The 19,254-nt window shown below is 40.3% G+C and overlaps 3 protein-coding genes across 15 annotated transcripts in view; all 3 read left to right on the top strand.

Annotated features, from left to right (window-relative positions):
• Window positions 1-1,111: 1,111 nt before the first annotated feature.
• Window positions 1,112-9,916, top strand: ptdss1a (phosphatidylserine synthase 1a). Its single transcript, XM_046400030.1, has 14 exons — window positions 1,112-1,347; window positions 1,555-1,838; window positions 2,407-2,498; window positions 3,333-3,377; window positions 3,469-3,593; window positions 3,709-3,867; window positions 4,158-4,309; window positions 4,808-4,949; window positions 6,758-6,870; window positions 7,072-7,137; window positions 7,382-7,481; window positions 7,730-7,798; window positions 8,058-8,124; window positions 8,334-9,916. The coding sequence occupies exons 2-14, from the start codon at window positions 1,657-1,659 to the stop codon at window positions 8,426-8,428; spliced, it is 1,407 nt and encodes a 468-aa protein (XP_046255986.1). The 5' UTR covers window positions 1,112-1,347; window positions 1,555-1,656; the 3' UTR covers window positions 8,429-9,916.
• A 526-nt stretch (window positions 9,917-10,442) lies between these two features.
• Window positions 10,443-12,129, top strand: LOC124064920 (E3 ubiquitin-protein ligase NHLRC1-like). Its single transcript, XM_046399814.1, has one exon. The coding sequence runs from the start codon at window positions 10,727-10,729 to the stop codon at window positions 11,966-11,968; it is 1,242 nt and encodes a 413-aa protein (XP_046255770.1). The 5' UTR covers window positions 10,443-10,726; the 3' UTR covers window positions 11,969-12,129.
• Window positions 12,130-13,007: 878 nt separating this feature from the next.
• The window catches only part of kif13a (kinesin family member 13A), a 35,422-nt gene continuing 29,175 nt past the window's right edge, over window positions 13,008-19,254 (top strand). For 6 of the 13 annotated variants that reach the window (XM_046399483.1, XM_046399486.1, XM_046399484.1 and 3 more), the window contains exons 1-2: window positions 13,010-13,438; window positions 13,663-13,753. In XM_046399483.1, the coding sequence (XP_046255439.1) occupies window positions 13,384-13,438; window positions 13,663-13,753 (146 nt within the window). In that variant the 5' untranslated portion in view covers window positions 13,010-13,383. Of the gene's footprint in view, window positions 13,439-13,662; window positions 13,754-19,254 lie in introns of all 13 variants that reach the window. The other 7 variants (XM_046399488.1, XM_046399493.1, XM_046399492.1 and 4 more) reach the window with 2 other exon arrangements.

The raw sequence follows: 19,254 nt of genomic DNA, 5'->3' as shown, positions 1-19,254 counted from the left end.
CTTTGCTTTTTGCATCCTGGAGAAAGATGCATTGTCTCTCCACCTGGATGTACAGATCATATTTTAAAACTTCTTGCATGTGTTTACCTGTAGGTACCTTATTTAAACAGTCCCTTTTAACACTGCAAGAGATCATCTTAGCAAAAGCAAATGCTGGTGATGATTTAGCGGTTCTTGACTACCTTGCTGCAACTGATTCTCCGTATTTCATGTAAGGCTACTTTAGAGAGATTATCGATGTGCAGCTGTAAGTAAACGGGCACCATTTTGACTCTTCTTTTCTTTATTAAATTGCAAAGATGAAAAAGATGACAGATTCTTGAACTCAGGCTGAGAGTCAGTAGACTCTTAAAACTTCATTTCAACAATTTTCATTGTTTTGTAGATTTTTATCCCAAATGCATTTTTTGTTTGTAAAACATACAATTTCTTTTATATAATTTTTTGTTTTTATTTTGTTTTTTATTTGTAAATTTATATGGGGTGAATAAAGTATTATTTTGTTTATTTATGTTTCATTTGTCTTCTTGTGGACCTACAACACATTCCCCTGCTTTGGACAGTGACAAATGACAGCTAACAATAATTAACAGGGATTTATATCCAGATATGCATATGATCCAACATAGCCAGTATACATTTGGTATAAAAACAAGTGTAACACATTTTGTTGTGCTGTAGTCTTGTTCTTTGGACTCATAGGACTAAATAGTGGCAAAAGCAGTACATGTTTATAACATAACAGCATACGCCCAAAGGGAGCAAGAGTCACTTTTACATTATGTGTTACAGCCAAAAATTACATAATTTCCATATAACACTTTTGTGGGTAATTTCAAATTGCTCATATTTTTGTGTATTAGTGAAGCTACAGTAAGTGGCTTTTTTTTAACTATATGCTCAATTAACAAAGTGGAGAGATTATTTGTATAGTAACTGCCAAAAAAACATGAACAGCTAATCACCGGAGATTTGCTGTTCATAATGAATAATTAGGGACCCCTACTGGGAGCTGCATGTTTTCGGTGTCACTGACATGTGATGCCATGAGCGGCCACAAGGGGGAGATAAACACACACCAAACGAAGTGAAGTAAAGTTATTTTTCAGTGAAGGACTGATTCTGGGAAAGACATTCACTTGACTCTCAGCTGGGCTAATTTTGCAGTTACACAGCGTTGAATTTCCCGTAAAACTTGTAGGCTTATATATTTTTTTTAGATAGTAATATAGAAAGTCACAGTTTAGGTTTAAGTTAATTCATATGGTGGATACAGCTTGTCAGACTTTTGAAGTCCTTGCATGGAGGTCACGCTGAAAACAATCATAGCAGCAGCACATGATGAAGGAAAGCATGTGAACTCTTCCGCTTTGGGGACACTCCCTACACACATGCACACCAATCAAAATCAAAAGTGAACAATTTCTCCACAACAGAGTCCGCTCTTTTAACCCTTCACTGCTCCTAAAGCCCAGCTGTCACTTTTATTTTGCATGCTGCTAGCTAGGTAGCTATGTGACATTTTATATTTATTTTAAGTGTTTCCTGTTACAGTGACTGGTGGTGGTGGTCGTCGCCGCTGCTGCTGGCCGTAGAGGATCACTTTCTCACGCTTGTTTGAGGAGCTGCTGCTGCTCTCCTCGACAGCGTCCATTCATGGCGTCCGTGTACAGCGGATCTCATACCTTGAGCAAAGATGATGTGAATTACAGAATGCATTTCCGAATGATAAACGAGCAGCAGGTTGAAGATATCACCATAGAGTTTTTCTACAAGCCTCACACGATAACGCTGCTGACATGCACGGTGCTCAGTTTGATGTATTTCGCCTTCACAAGGTAAGTCGCACACAGCTAGCGTTAGCTCGGGGGGTTAGCTTAGTTAGCTAGCGCTCGGCTAACAGGGGCAGTGATGCTGTGACAGTGCCAGGTATACGAGGAGGTTAGCCAGCCTTTAGCTACTCTTTAACGAATTTTTCACTGAAAAAAGCTTTACATTCGCATGAAGGGAGTGGAATAGCTTTCTGGATGATGACTGCCCACATTTTGTTTCCATTAATCATTCACTCATGGTCATAAAAGGTGTTTTCGTTATGTAAGTTAGTCCAGTGATGAACAGCTTCCTGTGCTGGGATTATCTAACGTTACAACAATGTAACTAGGAAAGAAACGAGTCACACTGTCAAATTTATAAAGCGATTACCCTTTACAAGTTTTCCCTAGAAATCTAATCTAATGCGCACCGTAATGCCCATGCAACTTGGAGGTATGTCAGGCACGTATAACTACAGTTGTGGAGGAGATATAAAGTGTAGAATTATAATTATTAAATTCTAAATTGTTTTGTTTTACATATGCTGCATCATCACTGGTGATATTAACTGTTCATTATTTACGCTGCCTGCAGAGATGATGGAAATCCTGACAGTAATCTCTGGGTGGGGCTCATCCTGGTTATCTCCTTCTTCCTTGTCATCAGTGTTTTGGCATTTCCTAACGGTAAGCAAAACAGGGAATTAAAGTTATTAATTTTTTTTTTGATATTTTATTGCAGTCAAAGGGCGTTTGCATAACCCTCAGTTGGCCTGAAGTTGCTTCTCATACAGATACATGTTAGCACGATAAATAATGCAGGATTTGTCCTGTTTGTAAACTCACCACTCACATGTGCAGTCTTGTTACAACTGGAAATGAGACTACAATTCACTATCTTTCTCCAGAATCACTGATGCCCATAAACATCCAAACATGGCAAATTACTAAGAAAATACAGACAAAGGACAGGTTCTCTGCAGATACAGACACCATCACGCGCCTCTAGCAATCATAAGTGATGATTGAGAAGGATTACATTTGTGTGAGTCCCTAACATTGTTTTGTTTTGTTTTGTTTTGTTTTGGAGACAGATCCTGCGTAGCATACCTTTAACATAACACCCTTGCTTAGAACAAGGGCGTTTCTCAATGAGGACCTCGTTATGAGAGGAATAAATCTCATGAATGATGGCATCGTATCACAAATCAAATTTTTGGTCATTATTGTATTAGCTTCTTCTCAAAGCCCTAAACAGGGCTTGAGGTTGTCAAGCATTGTGCTTGATTTCAGGCATAGAGGAGTTTCAGTACCCTGTACACATTTCCTTTTGGACAATGTTTCAGACTCACCAATATTTCTAACTTAAATCCTTGCATAAATTACATCTGCAGTGAGCATGATGGAAGGAAAAGTGTCCATGGATATGAGTAGTATAAGTGAAAAAATAACACATGGAAGGACTACTTTTATTGTTGTGGCACAATAACAAACCTGTTTCCATTATGTGCCTCACTGTAGGTCCATTCACCCGACCACATCCAGCAATATGGCGAATAGTTTTTGGTGAGTGTTGTTAAAAGCTTCCAAGGGGAAAAACTGTTTTTGTTTGCAGCTGAGATTTTTTTTCTTAATGCCATGATTCTCTGCTGTTAAGGTCTGAGCGTGCTCTACTTCCTGTTCCTGGTTTTCATCATCTTCCTCAACTGGCAGCAGGTGAAGCAGTTAATGTACTGGTTGGACCCAAACCTGCGTTACGCCAAAAGAGAGGCAGACATAATGGTGAGTGATGTAGGCCTACACTGAAAATAATTTTCTGATTGATTTGCATGCTGCAGTTGAGTTGTCAGGGGCTTATTAATCGTTGTATTGAGGATATCTGCACTGTTGTCTGCAGGAATATGCTGTGAACTGCCATGTCATCACTTGGGAAAGAATCCTGAGCCATTTTGACATTTTTGCATTCAGCCATTTTTGGGGCTGGGGTATGAAGGCCTTGCTCATTCGAAGCTATGGCCTCTGCTGGACCATAAGTATTACCTGGGAGCTTACTGAGGTAAGGAAACATGCACCACATGAAGTTATCACAATTCTGCACCTCATAATATTCTTTCTCTTTGTGTCCTTTGTGTCTTCTTTTATTTCTTCATCTTATAATGGAGAAATTTCAAGGCCAGCTAAGCTTGTCATATAAATGATCTATCTGATGGGAGTTGTTGGGCTTCGGTCATTATCTGTAACATTTATTGAATATTATTATATATATAATATTATTGTAGGCTGGAAAGTTCAATTATTGAGATATGATTTAGACTCTCATAGTCTCCTAATCTGCTGTTACCACAGCTTTTCTTTATGCATCTGCTCCCTAACTTTGCTGAGTGCTGGTGGGACCAAGTGATTCTTGACATTCTGCTGTGTAATGGAGGAGGCATCTGGCTTGGCATGACTGTCTGTCGCTTTTTGGAGATGAGGACGTACCACTGGGCCAGTATTAAGTATGAAAATGAACTACCACTGTGTTACAAGTTTATCCATTAACAACAGAATCGTAGCCATTTTCAAAGCCATTGGGTTGTGAGAGTGGGAATGGTGTTTAAATTCTAAGCTTGGGGCAAGCATTTCATGGCATCAGCCCTTATTCAGTAACAATACTGCAATTTTAGCAGTTGTAACAGATTACCAACCTCTGATTTGAACTAAAACATAAATTACAGCCTTAGAGGATGAAATGACCACCTAAATATTTATCATGTATTTCATTCATTTTGGCAAATCCAGATTTTTTTTTTTGCCAGCCCATTGACAGATAGCTTAACTTTATCTTTATTTATTTTTTTTTAAATATAATCTCACAAGTTCATCAGGGGGAGTAGGCCTGAATGATTTATGTGATGGCATTACTTTCATCTAACTTTGTCGACTGAATTACTGTCATACTTACTGTAAATCTATCTTCAAGTCCTTGTAATCCTTCTCTTGTGTTTCTCATCCAGGGACATCCACACCACCACAGGAAAGATCAAACGAGCTGTATTACAGTTCACACCTGCAAGCTGGACATATGTACGCTGGCTTGACCCAAAGTCTTCGCTGCAGCGAGTGACGGGTGTCTATCTGTTCATGATCATCTGGCAGGTGGGTTGGTGGGAAATCCTCTCTTGCCATCTCATGGTGACTAAGTGCTGACTAGTCAGGGATGATCCAGGGAGCTTGGCGTGTTAAGCCCAGGCTAATCTAATTGCCTCCTCCTTTGTTGAAATCTAAAACCTGTCTCACATGGATTCATATAATGCATGAGTGTCCTGCTGTCCACACACCAACAGCTAATCCCATAAGAGTGAAAGACAGGCTGGATTAGTTTCAAACAATTTACGGTAATGAGAAAACCATGGATGGAGAACTTGAGCAAGCTCCATTGCCCTCTGCTGAACAGTGAACTAAGGCTGCCAAATGTCTAGCCACTGGCTGCTGTTTCTCTCATTTTTGAGTGGTGATGAAACATTTGCCTCCCATCTCACTCGCTCAGGCTGCTCCCAATTCTCTTGCGGCTTGAAATAGTAATTACCAGTCTATGAGAATTAGTTTAAGAGATGTGAAACGGGTCTGCCTTACTCAGCATGGTGACAGTTTAGCTGCCCTTCAGTGGGTTCAGCCACACAGGCTTCAGGCCAAATGATTGAATAACATGGCAGCAGGCCTCCCTCTCATTATGTTCCGGTGCGGATGAGAGGGGCTTGGACAAAGTGCTCACCAAGCTGAACTGCCAGTAGTGTTGCCAGTTTGCTAATTCGAGTGTGATTTGACAGAATCTTTGTGTTCTGACCTCAAACCAAAGTGGTTGCAATACAAGTGACATTGTTCACATCTTTATATTGCACATGACCAGAATATAAAGGAAAAAATTTTATATCATTTTTCCCGAAATTAACAGGATGTAATCAAGTAAGGCCCTGATTTCCTCACTTAAAAGTGGTCTGTTATATTGGGCGACATACAGTATATGTCTTTCTCCAGTATTAAGTCTGTCTTCCTGTTTAACTACAGGCTGAACTAGTTGACCTTTTCTGCTTGTAATAAAGCACATATTAAGAGTGATTGCCAGTGGAACGTACTCACAGTGTCAAACACAGGTACAACTAGTATAACTAATAACATTAACAATGGATCCGTTCCTTGTAGGTGATCCCATCGCAGGACGGTGTTTTTGTGTTGTCTCACTGACACATGCTGAAGGAATGGAGCTCTCTGTAAATGTTATTTGCTGCACCTGTGTGCTTGTCCTACAGTGACATCAGAGAGCGCACTGTAGAGCTACTGAATTGTCATCATGTGAAACAAATGTTATAGTTTGAGAAATTAAAGTCAAGTCAAAAAGGTTTGTGAAATTAAAAGTACTGTGACAGTGACGCAGTGCTTTTGGCTCTCCACTCTTCCACGCTGGATATGATACTGACATGCAGCTTTAAGGGCAACAAAGGGGCATTTACATCCATATTTGTAGTAACTGTTGCTCTTTTCATACCCACAGTACAGTGATTTTACAACAGTATAGCAGGACAGTAGAATGTAACACAAACAAAGCCGAAGCAACCAACAGGTTTTTAGGGGAAAGCAGTGCAGTGTTTTTGACTTTTCAAGTCAGCAAACTGACCATGATTCAGTTTGTTAATGTCCTGAGAGCACAGTGAAACAAGCAGCAGCACCAGGATATTAATTTTGACTATTAATATTTTAATATAAGATATTTGAACCAGACATTAAGTATTAATACTTTCTTGCATGTACAAAAAGTTCTAACTTTCCTACCTCCATACTTTCAAACAGTGTGCTGTGATACAGAGCCAAAACAACAGAAATGTGCCTCTTTCCTGCTTCTCTGTTATATACAGTAGTTACAGTTAAAATCTGTGTTCCCTTTTCTTTGTTTCCTTCTTTGTTGCCAGCTGACAGAGTTGAACACATTCTTCCTCAAGCACATTTTTGTCTTTCCCGCAAGTCATGCTCTTAGCTGGTGTCGGATCCTGTTCATTGGTATCATCACAGCTCCAACAGTGAGGTAAAAGCACGAAGCATTGTTTTTAATAGTATGGAAACAATCCCTACAAAGTGAGGACGGTAAACTTTATTTATATTGTACTCTGTGTCATGCTTATACACACTTGTTGGACAGTTTACAGGGAAATAAAACTAGAAGCGACTAGAACTGCAGATGAAATTTGCTAAAGCTTGCTTTGCATTTTTTTGTTTTCTTGTCTAGGCAGTACTATGCGTACCTCACAGACACACAGTGCAAGAGAGTTGGGACACAGTGCTGGGTGTTTGGGTAAGTGTAACCTATATTGTAGCCGTGACTTATGTTGATTTTTCTTTTTAAAGAAGAGTCTCAAAACCAGTCGTACCACACTATAAATTTATACGTGAACTGTAGTGTATCTCACTAAACAAATGTTGGAGTGCTCAGGTAAAAGCCACATGCGACCACATTTGTTTTGTGAAAGGTTATTGCAGGTGGGGTCAGAGTTTTCAGCTGTGTGTGTGTGTTTTGATTATTCTTCTCTCATTCACAGGGCAATAGCCTTTCTGGAGGCCTTGGCATGTATCAAGTTTGGACAGGACTTGTTCTCAAAAACACAGATTCTCTATGTGATCCTCTGGCTGCTGTGCCTGGTGAGATCATCATGATCACGGTGCTGTTGAATTTCTGTGACAGAATGAATTACTGCGGTCTCATGCAGTTAGTTGTCATGCTTTAAAATGCCCGAAGCTATGTGCCTTAACTGTGCTGATGAGACACCCTTATTTTTCACATATATCTTTCTGTCTCAACATCAAAAATTGTCCTGTGCTGTAAGTTACTGACTATGGATTTTCCATGAATCATTAAACAGTCTTTATTATGTTTGATCTGTATTTAGGCCTTCATTACATTCCTGTGCCTGTATGGAATGGTGTGGTTTGCTGAAAATTATGGTCCAAGAGAAAAGGTATGTTTCTTTATTTAAAGTAGCAGAAATGTAACTAACTAAACCTTATCAGGGATGCTTGGAAACCCCATTTGTTGAAGTCACTGGTTAGTTTATGATGTGTTTGTTTAAAACTCAAAGATCATGATGACTTGCACACCTGCACAAGTGTTATTTATATATATATATATATCTTAACATGCTGCACAGGATGTGTTAGTCACTATATGTTCTCTCTCCAGCATGTGTGTCATGTTTCTGACCTTTTGTCCTCTCACAGAGCCTTTCAGAATGTGAAGACAGTAATTACGCAGAATCTGCTGATTGCATGTCAGAAGGATTTAAAGGTACAGTGTCTTTACTGTAATTTATCAACCACATTAACTTCAACCACATAAAAAAAGGCTCATAAAAGTATACATTAATATTTAACTGTAATCCTATCAAAAAACTGACCCCTAGTGTTCAGAATGATGTATTACTCACGCTGTAAATGTGCAAAGTTCAGTCACATCTTTTGGTAAACTCATTTTAGTGTTTGACCCTCCTGTTCCAGGAGAGACTGAGGTGGACTGCAACAACCCAACAACCAGACACAGAGGAAAGGGCCTAGGAAAGACCAAATCCATTAACGGCCTGGACAGCCAGTAGGACTTGGAACTGTAGTCTGGCGGGCGACTCCTGAACTCACTCCAAGGAGCTATGTGTGAAGAATCACAGGATGAAAAGGGGGTAAAGATACAACCGCTTCCTGGTATAATTGAAGTCTAGAAAGCCACCTACAGTTGAGGGAGTAGAGACAGCCGAGACTAAGTGGATGAACGGGTCCGTGCAGTGTTATTAAGAGTGCACAGACGCTTGGGCTACAGAGGTACACATTTAACTGTGTGCTGTAGTCTTAAAGAAAAACTCCCAAACTATTCATCACAGGTTTCTGCGTGTGAAAAGAGAAAGAAAGGGGGATATTTTGTGTGTGTGTGAGAGAGCGAGAGAGATGACAATAAAAACTGCAGATTCTAGATGTGATTGCATGATAATTGTAGCTGACAAACTTTAACTTTCAAAAATGTATCCTGCGATACAGTATAAAATTGATGGTTAATGTACATTTGACTGGCTTACACCAGCCTAAACTCCAGTGTGTTGTTTCAGCACATTTCAATGTTAAAAGCCATTATTTATCACAAAAGTTAGAGCCTCTATGTTTGTAGCACAGAAAACCTAAAGTCTTTTTATTAGTATGTGTTTTGTTAGCTGTTGAATTACATATAGATGTTCACACTTATTTCATGGGCTTGAATGTTGGCAGGATTTCAATGCAAGACAGCTTTCGCTTGGTATCAACTGAGGTTTGTGTTTGACCTGGAACAAAGCAAAGCACACAGTTTAAGCACTTTCCAGGATGTTTCTTGCAAATACTGTACATTTTGTAATGTGTGAGTATGTTGTGAATCATTGTGACCTTGAGTGATTTTACTCTCCTATCCATCTGTGGCTGCTATCATATATTTTTTTAATGTACCGATAATGGAGGGCAATTATTCAATTTCCTGCATGTGTTGTCAGACTCTACCTGTCTGTGTGCAGGTGCTTTTGATTTATTGTCGGCCTTCTTGTTATTTCATATATTGCCTTTGCATGGCTGTGTCAGATCAAATCAAGTGTTTTAATAGATAAAAGAGAAGTCAACAAATCTTAATATCACAACACACACCATGATGCCAGTATTTTTGGTTTTATCTCTTTCACTGCTGTCGTAACATTTTAATTTTGTGCCTGTTTGCATGATCTTTTTTCTTTTCTTTTTTTTCCCCAACTTCTCTAAGTTTGTACTCATTTATGAATTTATACTGTTTGTGTTTGATTCTTCTTTGCTTCGAGTGGCACACTGAAGGTTTATTTTCATTTGCTCTGTCAGCATCATCTCAATACAGATATATCCCTCATAATCCTCGACAATCCAGACGTTGACCTCTGTGGAATGGACCAGGCTTACGTGCTACACTAGACTCTATAAATGGTACATTGTTTCTGGATTTAGATGTCATTTGCCAAATGCAGTTCTGTTGAAAATGACTTGCGCTGTTTTCTTTTTCACTGTGAAATAATGAAACATATTAAAATGCTTTACATTTCCTCTTAAACTGTTCGGGAGTTATTGTAGGTATTTTCCCTGTTTGGTTATTGAAATAGAGGAGCAGAACGATTAAATACATTTTGTAGTATTTGTAGTAGTTAGTTAGTAGGAGGCTGTTTGAATGCTTAACAATAGGAATTCACGAATGACCTTGCTCGACCCCTGAAGAGTGCCCTGCTGTAGCAAACGAGTGCCGGACTGGCTGACTCAAGCCTGTCTCGGATCAGATTTCACTTGGTCTGCACACCATGAAACTCAGACTGAAATAGCTGCCTTTTGCTCCCCTGTAACAAGATGTTTTTGAAGTTACCATCGATGTTGCCTTGGATAAGAACCAAAAAAAAAAAAAAAGTGAAAACATGAATAGTAACAGAGTTATATCTGGAAAGAGTTGCAAGCAGCCAGTCATCCCCATCACATGGGGAACACATTATTACACTGCGTAACACTTCTTAGCTTTGAATCCAGCCAAATAACTTTTATTTTAAAACTTGTTACACATATGAAAAAAGGAATCAAGTATGTGTTCAAAACAACGGCGTCTGTAACCACTTCACCTCTCCAACATGTAAGCTAATTTCCAGAGGAGGGCAGCAGAGAGCTTCAGTGCTGTGTAAAATGTCACGTGACCCGTTGGGCCTAAAGCACAGGACATGAGTGTGTTGACAATAATGTTGCAGTGCTCTGCTTTCATAGCTCTCTGTTCATCATTCTCTCTAGCTCGCCTAAATTGCCGGTGTTTCTTTTTTTGATTTCCTGAACCTCCTTCAGCCTATATCAGCAGGCTTAAAGAGCATTAGGATATTTCCTCCATGGCCAAGAGTCCTGTTTTCTCGAGCTGTGCCAGCCTGAGTCCTGAAGGGATTCTGAGAGAGATCCAGATCAACTTACTGGAGTGTAAAGTCTGCTTCGAGAAGTTCAGCACTCAGCAGAGGGAGCGCAGACCACAGAACCTTTCCTGTGGCCATGTACTCTGTCTGGAATGCATCACAGCTCTGTCCCACCCTCTCCTGAGGAAGCTGGAGTGCCCGTTCTGTCGACAGCTGTGCAGCACTGACAGCACCTCCCACTGCCAGGTCCTTAGTGACCTGCAGGAGCTGTTGTTGTCTTGGACTTCCAGATCTTCGGCTCCTTCTCACAGGGTAAAAGGAAGCCTTGGCTTGGCCGCAGATCTGACATCTACAGTTCCGCACCTCTGTGCAGTTTTTGGTGGGTGGGGGACTCTTATCAACCCCACTGGGATAGCCATTTTGGGCTCTTCAGGGACAATAGTAGTGGTGCATGATGGAGAAACAATGGTGGTGGTGCTCAGTCCACAGGGTAAGAAGCTGCACAGTTTTGGGCGAAGAGGAAAAACCAGTGGGGAGATCTGTTACCCAGTTGATGTGGCGGTGACTCCTAGTGGTTACGTAGTGGTGACTGATGCAGGTGATAAAGCTGTGAAGGTTTTCAACTCTAGGGGCATCCATGTGCTGGTGGTCAAAGATTCCTTCCAGATGCCCTGGGGTGTGGACACAAACAGCTGTGGACACATCCTAGTCTCGGATGTTCAAGCTGGCACACTATCCCAGATAAAAATGGACTATACTCATGGCCTCATTCTGGAGCATCAGGCAGCCATTTCAGACCTCCAACATCCAAAAGCAGTGGCATGCTGTCAGGTGACTGGGAACACTGCAGTGATGGAGCATTTACCTCATGACACATATCCACCTGGGAGTCGCCAACACACCAGGCTGAGAGTGTTTACAAAAGACTTCCACCTCCTTTATCAGACCGACAGTTTCAGCCTGACCCTGCAGTTCACTGTGAGGCTGAACATGTCTGGCGTGGCCTTTGACCGGGATGGAAACGTGATTGTGATTGATTCCAATCAGGGAATGATTTGGAGTTTGGGGAATCTCCAAAATGGTCCAGCCTTGACTCCGCTAGTGGGAGAGAGCCTTATCCGCCCAGTTGGACTCGTGTCACTTGATAACAAGCTGGTTATTCTAGATGGTGGAGATCATACAGTGAAGATTTATTCTGCTAAAACTGATGCTGGGCCCATATAGCTCCTGTATGTACCTAGCCCTACAGTAGCGGAATATAGCTTACATTTTGAAGTGACAAGGTGATCTGGCAATATTATTTAAATGTAAATATATATTGGTTTTGCATTGATAAATTGAAATGATAAATGTGAATATAATAAAATCAGTGTTACAGGCTGATTTTATAAGCTATGTTTGCTTTTGTAAAATCAATGGATCGGCAATGACAGCATCACTTGTGCAATCATGTTTTGTGCCAAAAAATAACATAATTTACTAATATCCGGTAAATTGCTTTATGAACAAGGGGGTCAAGACCTCACAAAGGGATCCTAAGAAAAATTTGAGAGGTTTTGAGAAGAAAAGTAAAAATATTTGTTACATGTAACTGTTGCATATAAATGTTCTTATTACATGATTTTTTCCTTTTAACTTTAGTGACCAGAAAAGCCTTTCAAATGAAACAGTCTAAGCGACAGGTATGCTTGGTTGAATCCACTATGTCCACAAGGCCATAAACCTGTGATGATGGGTCAGACAAATAGAAATGACTTCATCTTAATGGTGTCACAAGTCAAATGATTGGGACCCACTGGTCCTCCTACACATGTCCGCAGTATTTTTTTTCTGAAACAATTTTGGAATTTGTGTCTTCTAATGTACAGGAAGAACATGATTATATTTTAGACTTTGTGATCTAAAAAAAATTTATGATCTTAAAAAATATATAAAAATATAAAAGAAAACTTGGCCATGGGGACACTTGCCCTCAGTATTTCTAAAAATTTGGCTACGGCTCTGTTGCTCTAGTACATAATTCAAATGTTTTATTTAATATTATTGATCTTTTTAATTCTGAAAAATAAATAACAATAGTTAAAGCACTTCAGTTTGTTTGTGCGTGTGTTTGTATGTGTCAGAATGAGCGAAGACATATTTTCATGACTGTTTATTCTTCCTTTTTAATAAACCTCCTGCTCTTCATTCTGTCTTAAAACGTTGCTTATAACGGTTGCATATACATCAAATAGTCAGACAGTCTCACATTTCTCGTCCACTTGTCCCCACACCCACCACCACCAATACCCCCACCCTCCCGAATGAGCGACGCGGTGCGTAAATCCTTTCCCCCTCTTTGGCACAGCCGTCTGCAGTCTGCCAGAGGATAGCAGTCGTGCTCCCAGTGGAAGATGGCGGTGGGGATGCTGTCTGGGGCTGGAGCAGAGAGCTGGATTTGCACAAAAAACGAACCCGGATGGATACAGGAAATAAAATGAACATATTCCTATCTCTTCTCCTCGAAGTCTGGACTCTTTTGGAGTTGTTAAACTAGAGCTCATTTTTTTCCGGTAGAAATCCGGGCTTCTTGTCGGAGATTCACAGACTATACATTGATAGCTCGGCGCACAGACAGGGTGGACGAAAAGTGGACGAAAATGTCGGATACAAAGGTAAAAGTTGCAGTGAGAGTTCGGCCCATGAACCGCAGGGGTAAGTGTTATGACGACGATTTCTGTTTGCAAAACTCACATTTTCTTTCTCTTTGGATTCATGCTATATTACCATAAAGTTTTGATTTCTTCGCCATTGCTGCTTTCAGCTTGAGTTACGAGCCCGGAGTCTGACTTGAGTTTAGTCTGAGGAAAGTAGATCGGATTTTACTTTTCACACCCCCGCATTTCTTCTTTTACTTTCCCTACAAACTCTCTCTACAGAAATTGAACTGAATACAAAATGTGTCGTGGATATGGAGGATAACCAAACGGTTCTACACCCGCCACCTTCAAATGCAAAAGGAGAGAACAGGTAAACAAAGCTGAAATGCTGTCCAGCAGAATTGTATTTTGCAAATGAATAAGGCAAACTGCATTACGGCAAGCAATGCAGTGCAATCAGCATTATGATAGCTGAGGGTTTTGCCTCACTGTGGTTAGTTTGAATCCAGCAGTGTAAAAAGAAAACGTCTTTGTAGTGCTCAAGTGGGGGTGTTTTGGAAATGTCTGTGCAGAAAAATGCAGACTGCACCCTCACTGTAATAACTTTATCCCACCCTGGTTGTAATATAGTAACAATAACATTCAAGGTTAGCATGCAGCTATCTATCCAGTGGGCTCCTGGACCACATGTCTGGCTCAGATGTGTGAAAATAAATGAGGCAGCATGATCCTGATACACAGCAACAATGCTTAAACGTGCGTGACAAACTTTTATCTTGAATTTAAACAGTTTGTGTACATAAATGCCAGCAATTAAAAGCATCAGACAGACAGTAGGCTAATACTGCACTGTGCTGCTGCAAAGGACGTGATGTCTGTCACCCACCTGCTTGAAACATGATATATGTTACGTAATTCATGGGAACTTTCCAATACTAATCACCTCAGCATGATAATACATACAGTAAACACATAATACATATACACATTTGCATATCAGATGTTGAGTTTCAAGGCCAGAGGAGATGGTTGAGCGTGTCTGACACATGAAGACACCCACTAGACAGAGCAGATTAATGTTGAGCCTGTGGGTATTGCCGTAAATCTCAGGAGTCAGAGTTAATTTAACTTATTAGGCATTCAACCACACCATGTCTGCACTCTTTTCTCAGCCGTTTCTTTTTCAACAAAAGGAAAGCAAAGCATCCTCTAATGTCTTTTACACTCTGGCTGCAAAGGTCAGCAAAGAAAAACAAAAACTGCAGTTTCTGCCTGCTTGCGATCTGACATGCTTTCAGACTGTAGTGAGGAAATGTCTGGAGCCACACAACATGTAGGCTAATGATGGCTGTATGCTTGTGAAGTCATTGAATTGTCACTCCTCTTAGCAACAGAGATGCTATATTTCATTTATCAAGTTGTTTTCCACAGTTTTGTGCCTGGTTCATTTGGTCTCCTCTGTTGTTGGTGTCACACATGATTAAACAGCTGCCCTGATTACCCACAGGCGCAAACTTTAAAAGATACTCATTTAGGAGAAAAATAAATACTCATGGACTGTTTGTTTCTGTGTTTGATTCATCACTCAAATAAGGTTATTTCTGTTTATTTCAGGTGAACAGTCCACAGTGGGACTGCTGAAAATAAAATCACAAAAGGCAAATACATGCCACAGTCAAGGTTTTTCTCATGGCCCACATCCAGTCTTGTTAAAGTGTAACACTTTCTCTGCTGTTCCACCTAACCCAACAGTCAGCATTAAATGCTAATGAGCTGCTTCACACAACAGCTTGGGTACACACATTAACCTGTATTTAAGACAATTATCAGAACAGAAATTGCCACACAATGGCTGCGTTCCAGGCAATTAAACAAAACATGGTCAAAGCTAACATATGTGGAACAGAACTCATAACTACACAGAACAGCAGAGCGGAAAGCTGTCGTGGGTTGACAGTAAATAATGACAGTAAGTGTACAGAGATGCAGAGTGACTACAGCTGCAATATTTTTGCAGTTAACTGATAGTATAGATAGATAGATAGATAACTGAAGTATTTGCATCAGATGCTGGATTTTTCCACTGCTACCTGCTGCCATGTTGTTCAGTAAGTCACAAACATATTTTCTTTCAGGGGAAGTTTTCGTATCTGATGTAGATGTCATCAGAAATTCCTTTTGTGGACTTTTAACATTGGTATAAATGCTGTGCAGGGTTTTGCTCTAACAGCGTTTTTCCAAGGTCATTTTTCATTCAGCCAAGTCAATTTTCACAACGTGAACATTTTCATCAGTTGTAATTCTTAAGGTTATACGTTCCGTCGCTGTAAGTTTTCACGTAACCTACACAGTGACCCTTAAATCAGGCCCAGAGCTCAGAGTTGCACACAGCAGGAGTTTGTCCCTGTCAGACACATTCTCACCTCCTGGACTTGCTCACATTTGGTTTGAGTGATGAATAGCACCTGGGTAGAGCGTGCGGGAGGAGGAGCACTCATTCATAATGAAGACTGTTTTGGCATTGATATCACTTATCACTACAACAGGTATTTAGTCCAATTGCAATATCAACTAAAGAGTAGAAAGCAGTATGCATGCCAGCAGTATGCCTGCTCGATGTGAATTCTTTTGGACAATGACCAGCTCTATTCGTACACGGGCACTTGGACATTACACAGACTTTGTACTTGAGAACTGGCATGAGAAAGTCCATTTAATGTCTGAACCAACTGATTCAGAAATTTGCATCTGTACATACAGCTGTGGAAAATTTCAGCGCAGCATTGAATGTGTGACAAAAGCTGTAGAGTGACTACAGCCTTGAGCAGATTTGATTCAGTTTGGTTTTATTATGCCACATTTTCTTTTCTATAGTGTACTCCAGGCATATAATTACTTGTTAACATTTCAGTGCTAGTGCTCTGTGTGTGTGTGTGTTTTGGGTCTCTGTGTTTAGGCTGCCATGGTTTTCTTAAACCATATAATTTTCCTCCCGGGTGCTTGTGGAGCCGCAGAAGGGGATACCCTGATCGCTAAGACGTTGCCTTGTTTCAAAGACACCTGTTCCTGTGTGGCGCGAATGTGTCAGATTTAGTGGGTATTAGCATGCCAAATATGGCTGCAGGGCCAAGATCATGGGAACTTTTTCTCTCTCATGGGAATGCTCAGGAACAGACTCAGAAAGAAAACAGCAGTGATAGACTTTTAAGTAGAGTTTTAAGTAGACACATCTTTCGTAATTTGAACTCTTGCTTATTACTTAGGTTGTAGATTTTTAAATGTGCGAGTCAACATTGGAAAAGCTGACAGTGAAACTCTTATTACCCCAACAATTTTGCTCAATACTTAAAAATACTAAATATAACCTCAGTCTGATGAAATACAGAAATTTTGTCTCTGTTGGGATGAAATTAAAGCTGAAAACATTCCAGATTGTGTCTGGATTTTTAATCAGGTTTTGCAGAAAGCACTCAGTGCTACAAAAGCATGGAAGTCACCTAAAGAATTTGAAGAAATATAAGGCATTTCCTTTGATGGCTAAGCCTCATTCTTTGCACCACCGAGCATTATAGCAGCCCTCGTGACCCATAGCCCCTCTCCTGTTTCCCTGGGAAATGAACAGTAATCTCAGTGGTGGGCAAATGAAACATGGTTTGTGACTTCAGGGCGACAGGTTAAGTTTCCAGTTAAGTTTTATATTTCATCTGCCTGTTGAGTTGGCACGAATGGCATATTTGAAATAGGGATCTGGGAAAGTAGTTTTGTTTTCACGCGCCAGTCTGCTCTCCTTTGGGGTTTAGACACAATGACGGTGAGGGTGGAGAGACAGAGAAATACCTGAGGCTGCTGTCTGCGAGGGGGATGAGTGGTGGAGCATCATGACAAGAAAATACCCTTGGACTCACACAATGAGACCGTATTACATCTATCATGCCCCAACATGTCCGTCAGCGTGCAACAATTGAATGCAGGGCCATCAAGTCTTGAAAGTCTTCTTTATGTAAACCTCTGGGTTTTTTTTTTTTTTTTGTATATTACAATGTAAATACAGAGAGTTGTTTTAAAAGCACAGCTAACTTTTCGGAGAGGAAAAATGAGACTTGTCCATGTCTCTCTGTAGGAATCTAAATGTAAATTTGTGTCCTTACCCTCCATGCTACTATCTCTCTGCAGACGAGCATAGTATGACTTTATCTGATAAATGTCTGTAACCAAGCTTGTAATTTCCGCTCTAATCTCTTTCTTATCACTAATGGCTAGAAGAGCTCAGTTGGGTTTCTCCACTTGACTGAGTTATCTTGCTTGGCCCACTTGGATATTGTAATCTGAATCTTGTGGAGTAAGGGCTTCACTTAAAAAAGTCATCCACTCGTACGGTACTACTCATACTGTATCATCTGTAAATTATCCTGGACAAATATGCTTTGATGTTTGGAGATATCTATAACTTAAAAAATAAATATAAAATACTGCAGTTTAAAGGAAATAGTTTGGATAGTTTAATGTTTTGGGTTTCAATTTTAGTGTCCATCTTGGGATGGTTGAGACTGGGAAATACACTTACTTTTAGAACTCTCATGTTTGGATGGTAAACATGAACTATCAACTGGTTATCTTAGCATGAAGACTGGAAACAGGGGAACAAAGTTAGCCAACAAATGTGACAAAATGACTAGTAACAGCCCACTGCCTAACCCCCAGGGAAACTTGTTGCTACAGGTTAAATAGGCGAGATAAAACTTGTCTAGGCAAGTTTTGTTAGATCCAAACAAAGCCAGGCTATCTGTTTCGCCGTGTTTCCAGTGTGTGTGCTAATCTAGGCTAACTGGATATTGGTTTTAGCTTCATAGTTAGTGCTCAGGTATGAGAGCAGCTTCAGTCTTCTCATGTAAATCTCTGCCACAAAGCCAACTGAATTTGCAAAAATGTTGAGCTATTCCTTTCAATTTGGTTGCATTACTGTCTTTCCCCAGGGACTTCCAGAGACCAACACAGTGTGGTCGACGTGTGCTTTGATTAGCCTTCACAGATAACTTCTAATTTTGCTGTTGAGCAGCATGTTTTCCTTGTGTTGTTTTAATTTTGCTATGTGAAACATGTTGGACTACTAGATGTGTGTCTGTTTGTCATGCATAGATGTCACAAATAGACACAAATAGTCACTGAGTAGACATGATAGTCTCCCACGTTGCTAAAGTTTTGGAGGTTGGTCATACTTTCTCCCAAGTCACATATGACCAAGTGTCATCATGCTTTCCAAAACAAGCCCTCACTGAATCACAATGCTGCGTTGTCTAATGGCTGCCCTCAGGAATGTTCCCTTTGTCTTTCCATTTTGCTCCCTGTGTGCCAATAATAAACCTTTCCATTCAGTAAGGTGCTGTTCTCAGAGTTGGCCTGAGTTACACACTATCAGCGCAGCTTTTCTCTTTAAGGCTTTATCCATGCGTGCAATTAGGAGAAAGTGTTTTGTGTCGCTGATGAAATGATTGTATTCCCTCCAGGACCGTTCCTTGTTTGTTTAGAGGGTGGGACATTGTTTACATCTTGATCCAGAATTGAGAAAAGATGGCGTCCTCCCTCTTTGTCAAGCCTGTGACTCATTAATCTCAGATGTGGCTTTTTATTCTGAGAGCAGGCTGTGTAAAAATCCTCTCTCATTCATTTCTTCCATAATCATTCTGGTTTTCCTTCTTAAATGATTCTCTCAGATGAGGCCTTTTTGAAGTTTTGAAGCTGGATTGTTGTGTTTTACATTTTTAATTTCATGCTGGGATAGGTTTATTGTGGACTCACTCTCAGCGGAGCCATGCAACATTAACAAAATCTCAAAAAACAAGTTTTTAACTTGCCTGTGTCTGCAAGGAAATA

This window comes from Scatophagus argus, chromosome 9 (genome assembly GCF_020382885.2).
Source record: "Scatophagus argus isolate fScaArg1 chromosome 9, fScaArg1.pri, whole genome shotgun sequence".
Lineage (NCBI taxonomy): Eukaryota > Metazoa > Chordata > Actinopteri > Scatophagidae > Scatophagus > Scatophagus argus.
Note: the sequence above shows the minus strand (reverse complement) of the source record. Positions and strands in the feature narration are given on the sequence as shown.